The 15205-nt window shown below is 39.9% G+C and overlaps 1 protein-coding gene across 12 annotated transcripts in view; it reads right to left on the reverse strand.

The window, feature by feature from the left end:
- The window catches only part of PUM1 (pumilio RNA binding family member 1), a 135557-nt gene that overhangs the window by 17585 nt on the left and 102767 nt on the right, over positions 1 to 15205 (reverse strand). For 10 of the 12 annotated variants that reach the window (XM_044237639.1, XM_044237641.1, XM_044237638.1 and 7 more), the window contains 3 exons: positions 14693 to 14929; positions 4200 to 4467; positions 2526 to 2655 (listed from right to left, as the gene is read on the reverse strand). In XM_044237639.1, coding sequence (XP_044093574.1) covers positions 2526 to 2655; positions 4200 to 4467; positions 14693 to 14929 — 635 coding nt within the window. The remainder of the gene's footprint in view (positions 1 to 2525; positions 2656 to 4199; positions 4468 to 14692; positions 14930 to 15205) is intronic. The other 2 variants (XM_044237637.1, XM_044237636.1) reach the window with 1 other exon arrangement.

Below are 15205 nucleotides of genomic sequence, written 5' to 3' on the forward strand. Positions count from 1 at the left end.
TACTTAGGTAGTAGGCAAGAAACCAGAAAACGCAAAGCATCCACTATTCTGTATCAACTACTGGCACAACTTCTTTTAGCCTTGTCACCCTATGATTAATTAACTAAACCTTTTTGTTCAAAAACTTTGTTTTTTCAAGCCAGAGTTCTCAGCCTCTGACTATAAGGAACCATTTTATGTTGAGAAACTTCTCACGTATCCAAGAGCAGCAGTTTCATTACTGTATGTTAAACAAATACGTAATTCCTCAAAATTGCCATTAATTCACTAATGCTAGGAATCTATATTCCCATTAAATATAAGAGCATTTACATTTATTCTAAAAATAGTAATACATGTGGGCAACACTGTTTACTGGAACCTTAGTGAATGTATGGGAAAGAGTCAAGCACTTCCTGGAGCAAATCTATAGCCCTCAGGTGTCTGAGGCCCACGGGTGAGAAAGGTCTTCTCTCATCCACATGAAATCTTAACATACAGACATTGTGTTCTGAATTAGGATTTTACGTCACTCTAAGCACTGGAATTTTCTCTCTATAGAGGGCAACACAGTCCAGGGGGAAGTTAGTAGAATCATTTAGAGGTAATGCTGCATAAATGTTAAAACTCTTCCTACAAGGATTTCCCATTCCTGGTTTTTTATTTTTCATTGGAATGACGTAATCATGAGACTGGAGGAGACTGTATACATAATCAGCTTCCACACAAGAGAACTATGGACCAGGGATGCTGTGTGCACCAGGCAAGTTCTCTAAGCTACAGTTATCATCCCCTCTTCATTCAGCCATCTCCGAGAGCACATGACCAGCGCTGAAGCCGGAGAGTTCCACATTCTATCTGGGACAAGAGGGTGGTGAAAAGACATTCTAAAGTCAAAATTACAAGTCATTTTATGTTCATTTCTTGTTTTTATTGAGGATCTTACATTTTAAGTGAAATTTTAGGGGGAAGACGCACAGGATCAAAAGCCACTGGTATTACTTTACCAATTCAAGAGACTCATCTCAGAAACAAGAATCATCATAAAGTTTTTCAGATCTTTCTCTGAATTTTTAGAAACAGACCATATCTAGAGTACAGCACCCCCAGTTTTTGCTTATTCCCCAAGCTGATTTTGACTGATAGTTGCCCCTCAAATACTGGATCAATTTAAAAAGCACAAACATTCAAATTAAAAAGATACCATGGTTATTCACTCTAACCTTCCAAAGGGCATGTGGATTGTTTGCTACCAAATATTACAGTAATTTTACAGGGACAAAAAGGTTACTCTTTGTTATAAGAACTAAAGTAATAACAACAATTCTTACTGCTGTTAATATAGACCACAAAGATGACAGAGGTGTTTATGAAACATAAACTTCCCTTAAAAGTCACTGCACTTCCACTTTGCTCAGAATTTAATCACAAAATCTCGGTAAATAGAAACGTTACAAATATGCTGGCTTCTTAGTGTATCACTGAAGAGTTAAGAGTCAAAGAACTGGGGCACCTGGATGGCTCAGATAGTTAAACACCTGCCTTCAACTCAGGTCATGATCTACAGGTTCTGGGATCGAGCCCCTTATTGAGCTCCTGGCTCAGCAGGGAATCTCCTTCTCCCTCTCCCTCTGCCTCTGCCTCTCCCCCTGCTTGTGCTCTCTCTCTCTCTCTCTGTCTCTCAAATGAATAAATAAAATCTTTAATTAAAAAAAAAGTCAAAAAAGTTCAGTCTTTGTGAGAAGGTAGGAATACAAAGGCAGTGAGTGAGCCATTTTTATATCTCACACAAAATGAACTAAGCAAGATGTACAAAACTGACAAATTTCTTCTATTTTGGAGCAGGTAATATGCAGTTCCAGCATTTTCCCCTGTTCCAAGTTCTTCCTCTCAAATCCTTTCTGGATTTAGGACTTAAAATTGCTGATACTGGCACACCAGGGTTACAAGAACATAACAAAAAAATCCCTGCCTTTCTGACATTTACAGACATTAATCCAGCAATCTCATTAATCCTTTCCAAAAGCAACAGTAACAAGAGTAGACATTATTCATAATAACAGAAGTAAAAGAGGAAACCAAGACTGAAGGATCATCTAAAAAGAAGCATTTAACAATCCTCGTGACTGTAGTTTATGATGAAAAACACTACATCTGACATTCAAAGGTAACTCTCCAGGAATCCTAAAAATCCATTTTTTAGAACATTTTATCATGATCCTGCTAAAATTATCTTACGAGGATTATTTCCTCTAAAAAGACATATTTAGTTAATCTATCATAACAATCAGAAATAATGTGCTGGATCCTAAATAGGGACAGCGGTTCTCCAAACACATTCCTAAAATAGACTGGCACATCTGCTTGGGTATTTCAATGACCTACTGCTGCTAGTAACTTGGAGAAACATTTAAAAGCTCTTCAAAAAGACCACACACACTTCATGCTGAGGACTGGGATGAGACTGCCATTCTAAAAACAGCTAATGAAAATCAAAATGCTCCAGAGATACTCTAACGTCAAAGAATAGAAAGAACAAGGCTTACTTCAAAGAACTTCTGAATGACGTAATTTCCAAATACATCCACCATTAGCTGGTAAGCGGCCTGGAGGATTTCATTGAAGACAAGCTGGCGTTCAGCTGGTGTGGCTCGTTCTAGTTTCAGCTGAATGAATCTGAAGTACAAAGTAAAAATGGCAATCCTAGCATCTCAGGAAGACTTGGAAATCAGTAAGGATTAGTTCAATTTATATAATGTATCCGTTCTGAATCCGCACACGTGCCTGTGCAGGTGCCCATATATATGGGCACACACACAAACAACTGTTATTTAAATGAATTACTTGAGCTCACTTCATTTCCTTTTCTCTGAAAAGGAAAAAAAAATTATAGTGTAAAGTACCCCTAACTTCACTGAACTTTTAAAAATAAATGTATTTAAACTTTAGTACATTTCATTACATACAACCAAAACTGTATTTGTGTGTGGGATGAGGGGGAGACAAGCAGGTGGGCAAGGAAAGGGGGTGAAGGTGGCCGTAACTCAGGGAGAACTCTACCTGACCTTCTCTTTTAGAAACCAGCCCTACATCAATAAACTCAACGCTTACAGCCCTAGTATCTTCTTTAACTCATGTGAATATGAAGCAGTACTCATTCGTGATATGAAGAGTTATGATTTATGCCTGCAGTGTTTTCTGAAGTAGTACTCAGTTTGTGGTTTTCAGTTCAGATAACCATATAAGAAAAATTTTGTCTCTCAATCTGGTCCATAGGATCTAAGTATGAGAAATCCTTGCCCAGTAGCAAGATGGCAGAGCTCAAAGAGGAGATGCGTTCCTCAGAAGCTGTTTCAGTGGGCACAGAAAGCAAGAAAGAGAAGCAGGAACAAATATGAAAGGATGGGTGACGGACGTCACGATAATCAGGCTTTTCCCCCCAGGACCAGGGTGGTCCCGTTCTGCAAAGGCCACTGTAACAGACAAATGGAGAGGGATAAGCCAAAGCAGATTCTGTGTTTTATAGTAGCTTCTTCTCTCTCACCTCTATGTAGACTCTCATTTCTACAGAGTGGAATGACACAGAGAAGTGGTGGAGCGATCTTATTCCTGAGTCAGCAAATACCCAGACTTACATGTGAATAATGTCTCCTTAAAAGCAAGACTCTTGGGGCGCCTGGGTGGCTCAGTCAGCTGAGTGTCTGCCCTCAGCTCGGGTCATGATCTCAGGGTCCTGGGATCAAGCTCCATGTTGGGCTCCCTGCTTAGCAAGGGGTCTTGCTTCTCCCTCTGCCCCTCCCCCCACTTATGCTCTCAAATAAGTAAAATTTAAAAAAAAAAAAAAAAAGAGAGAGAGAGCGAGCAAGACTCTTAACAGTGATTAAAGTAGCAGAAGTGTGCATATATCTTTGTGTTAGTGTTTCTGTTCCTTAAATTCCTTAAATAGACACTCTGGAAGGTTCCCATGAACTAGGAACATTACAGTAAGATAAAAAGGAGCATGTGATCTGGATTACTAAAGGGCTCTTTTCAATCACCTGTGTATCTGATGACCCCCATCTGCCCACATCCCTCTGAAATAAATAACAGGAAGCATACTAAGAGGCAAACTTTGTTTCAATTACTTTATGGCTATTTACTTAGTGTATACCTTATCTGAGGCATGGAATTTTAAGGCATTAAGATTTCAGTTACCTTAAGTGCCAAAGCCAAGTCCTCACCTGGACCCATGCTGGTCTTGGGAAAACTCCATTATATGCCCAGCGATCTCCCGTAGTTGTAAATTGGGGTACCGGTTATTTCGGAAATCCTCCAGAAGTCTGCTCCTGCCGGAGGGCATGACATCAGACATTCCGTACCGCAGCCGGGAGGACGCAAACAGAGTGCTGCTGGGGCTGAAGAGGCTGGAGGCACTGCTCGCGCTGCGGTACTTGGCTTCAGCGCCTGGCGCGGCAGAGATGTATCTCCCACTGCCGTTGGTGAGGCCTCCTGTTGGTTACAGAACAGGACAACTCAAGACTCACTCTTACGGAATTCTGTTCAAGAGAGGGAAAAAGCATCCCACACACGAAAGCCTGCCCATTTCTGATTTTGTTTCAAATCTATTGCTTCGGTGTTAAGAATCGATTCTATTAGTGCCACAGTTTTTATAAGGCCAACTCACCATGACGGAAAGAAACTTCTGCACAAAGAAAAGGGGAAATGCCTGGACCCACTGACAGGGCACTGCTAGCAAGAACGGAGCAATAGCGAGCACAGCCGTTAATCAGGAAAAGATGAGAGAGTGCCTGTCCTGTGACCCAGCACCAGAGCACCAGGAATCCGAAAACACACAACGCACAGAGACCTCAAGTCGTTTTCCGTCTGAGCTCTGGGGAGATTCCTGCCATGAGTAGAATAATCTCATTCCCATCAGAAACCCTTCCTTAAAAAAGGAAAAGAGAAACAAATCAAGAGTACCCAGATTGGTCTGTTTTATATAAAGAGCTTCCCAAAAAGCTTCGAAGGAATGCTTTTGCCACTAAACAGAAATTGAAAATCACTAAAGCACCCGAGGCCAAGGAGAGACATAAGGAGTCGGGAAAAAGGACATATGCTTTGCAGTGGAAGGTTTTCAAGTTCTGCATCCGGAATGGGCAGCTCTTAACACCTTCTTTTGGGACAGAGCCTGAAATGATTGCAGTAGCAACAACTTTCATGCCACGGATACTAATGACTGAACCGATGACAAGGGAAAAATAATTGTGAATCTCTAGAAGATAACATAGAGATAAAATAGAGGTAAGACCAAAAAGCTTATCAAAATGTAAAGCAGAGTAAAAAAATACCATGAGAATGTATTTTCAATATTCTTACTTTTTTACAATGATTTTTTTTTAAACTTTACACTATTTAAAAAAAAAAAAACACCCTTTTTGTGTGTTATTTAACCCCACTCTTTTAAACAAAAAGGCAAGGTAGGTAAGAAACACGCTAATAAACCGCAAAGAGCACAGATGAATAACAACTCAGAATCCATGAGAAAAGTCACCCAGCATGATCTGTCCATTAACTTCTTCATGAGATATAATTAATGTCTGCTCTGGAGTTTAATGGCAGCTACAAAAAGATACCCAGCTTGGATTTCTCCACAGAATTCTAGGGTCCAGCTTCAAAGATCTGGATCTCAATCAAAGTGATAGAACCAAAAGGAAATGGCTCAATGTTAAAATTCGTGAAACATTTACTGAGCACTTGTCCTATGCCAAGTGCTATACTAGAAGTATTCCATACACTGTTTTACTGAATTCTTATTGGTATTGTGGAAAAGAAGTTCTACATTACCATTTATGTAACGGATAATTTAGGCCTAAAGAGGTAAAATGCTCACCCAAAGATACAAAACCCAAGATGATCATGGCTAGAATCTGTGACACAACTCAACTCCAGAGTAAGTGCCTCTGCAACCAAATGAGACTCATTTTCAGGCTCAGTTATATCAAGAAAGAGAGGAGGTTTATAAGAAGAGAGAACAGTTAAGTAGCCATATGCCTGCTCTGTATTAAACCATTTCATAAGCAATTCTTTCTTCCCTGGCCTGAGAAAGGGGAGAAATGGGGAAAGAGGTGAAAATCAAGTAAGTCAGCAGGTCTTGCAGAGCATGGGAACAGCAAGGAACATGCTTAAGAAGAAGGAATGGCACAAACACACTAAGTTTTGAAAATAAAAGATATTTCAAGAATCGTGTCACTTAATAAAGGCATTTAGGGAGAAGTAACAAATCAACAGAGAAACAGAATCAAACTCCTAAAAAAACATTCTAATATGGATGACAAACATAAGGAGACCTAAACTGTCATTGACAAATTGCTATTAACTCAGAAACAGACAGCCTTGAGAGTTAAAACCCCCATAATATTTTGAGATTTACCTCCGAGACTGCAACCAGGTTCCACAATAAATATAAGAAAAAGGCTTAAGTAAGGTGAAGAGGAAAGAAACCATTCTGAAATAGGCCAGAGCACTCTGTTCTTCACCAAGCCTGCCATCTGGGGAAACTAGCATAACCTGCTGGGTTATCAGCAGAGACTGACTGAGCTGGGGACAGGAAATACACAACTCCAGCCTATTCAACCCACCCTGTCCCACCAAAAAGGGGAGGATCAAATGAGAAGCACCTGTGAAGTTGGGGGTCCAGGAGCACAGGCTCCCTAAAATGACTGGGCCCCAGTGACAGGACTACAGAGCACTGCCCCTCCCCATACACCTCAACAACACATGACCGGAAGCCTATTTACTCAGTGCATCAGAGCCGGCTCTCAACAATTACAAGGCACACCGACAGTCAATCCACACAATGTGAAGAGAAAGAGCGAGCATTGGAGACATACACTGCAGGGGTAATCATGTCATCAGACCAGGGAATGAACACAACTCTGGTGAATATGCTACAGGCTCTGACAGATAAAGCAGAGAGCATCCAAGAACAGGTGGGCAATGGAAGCAGAGACGGAAATCCTAAGAACTGAAAAGAAATGCTAGCGTTAAAAAACTCTGTGACCAAAATGAGGAATTCAATGATGAGCTTCTTAGTAAACGGGACCCACATGAGGGAAGTATCTCTAGGCTAGAGGATGTATCTACAGAATCCCCAAAAACCAAAAAGGAAGAGAACAGAGACTCAGAAAAACAGAATCAAATACCCATGGGGCAAAATCCTACCTTCTTCACCTTTAAAAAAAAAATTGCCAAGGTCCCAACATCTGACTTTTTAATACAGGCAGAAGCCAACACCACTCATCAAAATGTTTACCGTAAGTTCTCCCCAATCTACTCCCTAATATTAATACCACAGCCAGGTAGCCCTAAATTAAAATAAACTCAAAATGAGTTGTCACCAGTGCATACTACTGAGTCCAAAATAAGTTAATTTTCACATGGTTAATTTTACTGGTGACAAGTCACTTTCAGGTGAGCAGTCACAAAATACTACATTACCTTGTAGAATGGAGAAGTACAAAAGGCACACACCTGACTAGTATATAACCAGAAACAGTAAGTTACTGAACAATAAATTAGAAACATGTCTGGCAGTTTATGCAGGGACAGAGAAAACCATTTCATGTTTGAACTTTTCTCTTCTTAAAGGACTAAGGACATATGAGAACAGCAAGAATAATTTTAAGAAGATAGGAATTCTATCATATAAAACTAAGTGCTTACTTTTTTTTTTTTTGCCTTGGACAGATTATGAACTTTTGAGCTCATTTTTACTGTATTTCAACACTGTGGGAATTAACAAGCACAGCAATCTTCTTCCAGGGCACATGATACAGCTGGGAGTTGTCAACCATGCACATTATAATATATTACATCTGCTACTTCTTGATGCTTAGAGTTTAAAAACGGCACAATCTGGAGATTATGGAGAAAACCGTAAGCATGAAGGAGCATTTCAGGAAATGAGGAGGAAATGGGTGTGGAAGGGAGCCATCTATAGGGAGGCAAGACATGAAACTATTTAGGTAAGAATCAAATCTTTGGGAGACTCATCTCCACATCCCTTACTTTTTCTTGCTGAGGTACAGCTGGAACTTAATAGAGATGAATGTTTTAGGTACAGGTTGAGAGCCTAAAGGTTCCATCTCACCCACATACAAGCCACATAATGGCAGCTGTAAGTCTAGTTGTTAATAATAATAAGATCAATAGTAATATTAATAATTACAAAAGCAATACTTTTAAATTGAGAAGTATAACACACACTTAAGACACCTAGTTCAAAATCTGACTCGCTCAGGGTCATAAAAAACTTACTTCTACTACTGAACACACATATGTGTATGTATGTTTATCTGTGGAAGAGATGGAAGGGAGAGTTGAGAAAGTGGATGGGAGATTTTCTTTCTTAAGACATTTCCACCATAGGGGTGCCTGGGTGGCTCAGTTGGTTAAGTGACTGCCTTCAACTCAGGTCATGATCCTGGAGTCCCGGGACAGAGTCCCACATCAGGCTCCCTGCTTGGCAGGAAGTCTGCTTCTCCCTCTGACCCTCCCCCTTCTCATGCTCGCTCGCTCTCTCTCTCTCTCTCTCAAATAAATAAATAAAATCTTAAAGAAAAAAAAAAAGACATTTCCACTCTATGCCAACAAATGTGACACCTTAGAACAAATTCCTAGAAAGTCACAAATTACCAAAATTGTCTCAAGAAATGAAAAACTTGGCCCCATAAGATGTAAATAGAAATTGAGCTAGTAATTAAAAATCCTTCCACAAGTAAACACCCAGGCCAGGATAGTTTCACTGCTGAATTTTTCAAATGTTTAAAGAAATAATACCAATACTCCACCAATTGTTCCAGAAAACAGAGGGGGATGGTACATTTCCCAACCTATGTTATAAAGTCAATGTCACCATGATAACAAGTCAGACAAAGAAAGGAAAGTGACAGACTCCCTCATGAATATAGATCAAAAACTCTTCAACAAAAATACTAACCATAGGATGAAGCAAAGTTTATCCCTGGAACGCAAGGGTGTCTTAACAACCAAAATATAAATGAATACTGTTTTTCTGAAAATAAATAAATTGGGAGGGGGGGAAACAGAAAAAAAAAACAAATAATGTAACACATCATATTCACAGAATAAAAGATAAACACCACACATTCACCAATAAACACAGAAAAAGCACTGAACAAAATCCAAACTCCATTTATGGCAAAATGCTCAAACTTAGAACAGAAGTGAGCCCAATAAAGGGCAACTATGAAAAATTTACAATGATCACACTTAAAAGTAAAAGAGTAATACTTTATCCTCAAGATTAGGAACAAGGCAAGGATGTGTGCTCTTATCTACTGTACTTAACACTGTGCTGGAGTTTCTCGGCAGTTAGACAAGAAAATGAAATAAAAGGCAGCCAGACTGGAAAACCCTTTATTCACTAGTAACGTGTTCCTACACAAAGAATATCGTAAGGAATCTACCGAAACCTATTGGGACTAATAAGTAAGTATGGCCAATTTGCAGAATGTAAAATCAATACACAAAAATCAACTGCATTTCTATAAACAAGCAACAAACAATCCAAAACCAATGTAAGGATACAATTCCATTCATAACAGCTTAAGAAAAAGAAGACAGGAACAAATTTAACAAAAGGGATATAGGACATGTACACTGAAAATTTTTAAACTTTGCTGGGGAAAATGGTGCACACTTAAAAAAATGCATTTCCATCTCCTGCAATAACACAAAATTAACTCAAAATGGATGATAAACTTTTTTAAAGATTTTATTCATTTATTTGACAGAGAGAGATCATAAGTAGGCAGAGAGGCAGGCAGAGAGAGAGGATGAAGCAGGCTCCCCACTGAGCAGAGAGCCCAATGCAGGACTCGATCCCAGGACCCTGAGATCATGACCTGAGCTGAAGGCGGAGGCTTAACCCACTGAGCCATCCAGGCACCCTGAATGATAAATTTAAATGTGAGAGTTAGAACAGTAAAATTTTTAGAACAAAACATACAAGAAGAATCTTTATGAGCCTGAGCTGGGCAAAGATTCCTATACCAGAAAGCATGATACACTGGATCTTATAAAAATTAAAAACTACTGCAAAATGAAAGAAACAGGACACTTGGATAGCTCAGTCAGTTAAACATCTGCCTGTGGCTTGAGTCACAATCCCAGGGTCCTGGAACCAAGTCCTGCATGGAGCCCCTTGCTCAGTGGGGAACCTGCTTCTCTCTCTGCCTGCTGCTCCCCTTCTTGTGCTCATACGCACTCTGACAAATAAATAAATAAATATCTTAAAAAAAAAAAAAAAAAGGATTGAGATGCAATATTAAAAAGAAGAAGGAGAAGAAAGAAAAGACAAGCAGAAAACCAGAGGAAAATACATGCAAAGCAAGTACCTAATGAAGGAGTTGTAGCCAGGAATATAAAAAGAATTCCTACAGCTCAGTAATAAGAAAAACAACCCAAATTTTAAAATGGGCAAAAAAATGTGAGCAGACATTTCCCCAAAGATATATGAATAGTTGATAAGCACAAGAAAATGATGTTCAACATCCTTAGTCATGAGAGAAATGGAAATTAAAACCACACTGACATACCATTTCAAGCTCACTAGAATAGCTATATTAAATAAGACAAGAATAATGTCAGTAAAGATGCAAAGAAGTTAGAGCCCTCACTACTGATGGGAATGTAAAATGGTTCACCAACTTGGAAAACACTGGCATTTTCTCAATAAGTTTAACATAAAACTGAAACACAAATCAGCAATTCTACTACTAGGGAAATAAAAACATGTGTCCAAAGAAAGAATTGCATGTAAATGTTCATAGCAGCATGATTTCTTTTCTTTTTTTTTTTTTTAAAGATTTTATTTTTTTATTTGATAGACAGGGATCACAAACAGGCAGGGAAGCAGGCAGAGAGAGAGGAGGAAGCAGGGTCCCCGCTGAGCAGAGAGCCCAACGCGGGGCTCGATCTCAGGACCCTGGGATCACGACCCGAGCCGAAGGCAGAGGCTTCAACCCACTTAGCCACCCAGGCACCCCAGCAGCATGATTTCTAATAGCCAAAACTTACAACCGACAAAAATTCTTAGAACGTGTGAATGGTTAGAAATCCTTAGAAATAGTGAATGGTTAGACAAAATGTAGTATATCCATAAAGAAGACAATAATTCAGCAATAAAATGAAACAAACTACTGACACATATAAGATCATGAATGAAATCTCAAACACATGAGAATGTGGTGGAAGGTGGGGACACACCATGAGAAGGGAAGAAAGTCGAACAAAAGACATCACATGTTGTATGGTTCCATTTATATGAAATGTTCAGAAAAGACAAATTTTAAAACAAAGCAAATCAGTGGCTGACTGGGGCTAAAGGTGTGAATGCAGATTAACTGTAACTGGTCTTGAGAAAACTGAGGGGATAAAAATATTCTATAACCGATTTATGGTGATGGTTGTAAGCCTGAAATGGATGAATTTTCTATGTAAAATATAACTCAATAAAGATTTCTTTAAAGAATTTTGGTCTTTAAACAACTGCTAACGGAAAAAACATTAAAGAGTCTTAAGTAGGCACCAACAAGCAGTTGCTGAATAAATAATGAGGAAAAGAAAAACTAAGCTAAGTAAGCAGGTCAGTGATCATCTGGAGAATATTCTAACTAACACATGTGTGACTCTGAGGAAGAAGTATGAAAATCATATGATGGAGAAAAGATCCATACTGGGAAAACAAGAGAGATCTATAGGCTGGCATGTGCATTCAAATACTTGCTAGCTGTGTGGTATTATGAAAGGCACGAGATCACACTGAGTTTAAGTTCCCTGTGCAGAAGCGAGTCAGGAGAGAACTGCACACAATGAATGCATGCACAGCACAGCCCTTAGCGATCGGAGAGCTAATGGCCGGTGTCAGCAGTACAGCACTATCAGCAAAGAAACCGGATCAGGTGTGGCCTAATATATATTTGGTAAAGAAATGTTATGTTTCCTGCACCAAAACGTGTCTTCAGGACCTCTGTATGGGCACTGTTAGAGACCAATTCTCGTACCTCTACTTTCTCTAGGTTAAGACCAAAGCACGCAAGAACCCTTCAGTCAAGGAAACAGACTGAGCAAAGGCAAAGCTCTACCGATCAGGACACAAAGTTCCTGAGGAATGACATGCCTGACAGATACAGGACACGCAGTAATATAAGTCCCATGCAAACATACGCAACTAAATTGCTTAAATGAGGTCAATTGCTTTTAAAAGGGAAGATACCTTAAAAAGAAAGCCAGGCAGACGGCAAGTCATTAAATGAGAAACTACTTGCACCAACAGTTATTTCCTCCTTCACAGAGGAAACATGAATTAAGAAGGAAGTGTACTTCACAACATCACCGAGGCACTGGAAAGAGCAAAGACACCATGCATGTAAGTACTGATTCCGGCTCCATTTTCAAACACCAAGAGCCACAGCACCTAGTTCAGGGTTGACAAACCACAGCCCACAGGACAAATCTGGCCTGCTGCCTATTTCTGAAAATAAAGTTTGACTGCATGATAGCTACACATTCATTTACATTTTGTCTGTGGCTGCTTTTGTACTGCACAGCAGAACTGAATGCTTGTATAGAGACTGCCTGACCTGCAAGTCTGAAACAGTTACTACCGGCTCTTGGGCCGCCTCCCCCAACAAAAAAGTTTGCAAGATTTAGTTAGTGTACTATGAATGCCAAAATGAGCTGACACAGTTCAAATGTTTAAATCAAGGAATTAAAAGGTAAGACTTCTGGATTTGATAATGCACTGGTTTAAAAGATACCCTGGGCATATCATGTGACAGGATGTACAATGATGGCGTGGGCTCTGGAGCCAAAGACGTTTGATGCTCAATCTCCAGATAACGAGAAGACCTCGGCAAGATATTTCAGGAAATTTCCTCACTTCCATACCATGGGCAAAATACTACACCTACCAGAGTTACATGTACACTACCCAAAACCATGAACAGTAGCAGATAATAACTACTACGTGTTAGCTCCTTCCATCTACACACCAAACTGGGACTTTTATTTTACCCCTTACAATGCATTAGTCTTTGTCTTTAAAGCCAAGCACTCTGTCACTAGGAAACACTACTGTGCAATGTACCCCACTGCCTTATCAGTCCAACTTGGATATTCCAATCTGGAATGGCCCGACAACTTCTCTAAAGTAACATCTATATATAACCTAAGACAATGAGTTCCACAAGGACAGCTCTGACCATGTGAGATTTCAGAACACACACACACTCACAGAATGTGTATGTACATACATACGTACACAGTTTTGCCTTAAAAACCACCTCTCCAAATCCGAGATGGCACTCTTAGTCCAGAATATTACCTCTACTATCAGGGCTTCTTTGATTTTTATAAATCGTTCCCCAGTCTCTGTATTTCCAAATGAAAGCGTACTATTTGTGTTCAGTCAGTCTTCATCTCGGAGCCCATAAAGCCACTTCTAATCTTGCTGGTTAAAAACTGAAAAGAGTCCATGTAAACTACAAGCTCTGGAAGATAATGATGTGTCAATGCAGGTTCATCACCTGTAAAAGGTACCGCTCTGGTGGCGGGTGCTGATCCTGAAAAAACCTGCATGTGTACAGGGCAGAGGGTACAGGAGTAATCTCTGTACTTTCCCCTCAAATTTACTATGAAGATAAAACTGCTCCCCCAAAGCCCCCAAACAAATAAACAAACAAACAAAAGAGAGGATTAAAAATAAAAACTGAACAAAATCTTCTAGGGAACGGCCATACATGCTGACTTTTCCTAGGACACTGCCTGTTTAGGTCTGTCGTCACTGAGTTCATTGTTAACCGCACCCCCATCTACTCTCAAATGTGTCCTGGGTTGTGCCACAAATTGCGTGGTCACTCTACTTCAATGTCTCAACTTCACTCATCTAAGAAATAAATCAGCACTTCAATATGCAAACTTGGTAAGTAACTGAGGGGAAGGAAGTATGCACCACACTCCACCTCATGGAAGGCTTGGGAATTTGCCACTCAAAGTACTAATGTAAGTTTCTTCTCATTCTTACAGCCTGCTGTTTGCAATCCTCTTTTTTTTCCTCATTTTAGCAACTAGATGGTAACATTTTTAAATCCCCATACATAATAACAACCTAGACATACACTTGAGAAATACACATCTATACTCATTAGCATACTAGGTAATTTATACCAAAAAAATAATAGTAAGAGTCTGGCAATTTTTAAAAATAAAACAGTTTATGTGGAAAAGTAAGATATTAAGTGTATATGAGGGGAGAAGGGAGGGAGTCTGAAAAATACGGCAAAATATTAACTGTGATATTTCGGTGGTGACACTAGGTGAACACATTCTTTGTCTATGTCTCTGTGTTTTCCAGCTTCCCTGAAAATGACTCTGCCCTGGGTTTATAATGAAAGACTCCCATGTGCAGCCAAAGAACAAGATGTTCAGACTGAAGCTGAAGTGAATATACAGGGGATGCACCCAATAAATCCAAAACTGCTATGCTCTCTAGGTATACCCTAAATAACATGAGGCACTTAAGGAAGGCACAGAACACCCAGGACACTCCTAGGATAAAGGGATTGTCCTTTGCTTACGCAAAGAACTTGTAATGTCATCAGTGGCAAGAGATTTCTAGAGTTCAAGGTGGTGTTAGAGTAATGGTTCTTACCCAGGTTTAAGCTTGAAGAGGATCCATGTGAAGAGAGGGAAGGAGGTGGTGTCTGTGAATGTCCTGGTCCCTGACTAGGGAGAGGCATGCCCACGGGTCCAGGAGAGGAGGAAAAGCTAAGGCCGTTATAAAAACTGTGTCCAATGGGGGTCAAGCTGCTCGATGTCCTCTTATAAAGGTCACTGCTGCCAGTCAGGGAGTCACGGCGGGAGCCACTGCCAGTGTTGGAGTTTGCAACTAAAATGGAATTAAAACAATGCAGATAAGAAAAGGCCTGTTCTTTGAAGAACAAGCCCAGTGACCTGTTCCTAACACTTTGATCCAGACTCCTTACCACTGCAAATTTGTCAGCAGAGACAGCCTAACTGTTCATGTGGCAGTTCTAGGGGCAGGTAAGTAATAAAGAGGACATGGCTCAGGTTAACATGAAGCTTTTGTTCAAACCATCACACGAATGCTGAATTTACCTTCCTTTGGTGTCACATATTATGGAGTGGAAATGGGGTAAAAAGC

Source organism: Neovison vison, chromosome 2, assembly GCF_020171115.1.
Source record: "Neovison vison isolate M4711 chromosome 2, ASM_NN_V1, whole genome shotgun sequence".
Classification (NCBI taxonomy): Eukaryota; Metazoa; Chordata; class Mammalia; order Carnivora; family Mustelidae; genus Neogale; species Neogale vison.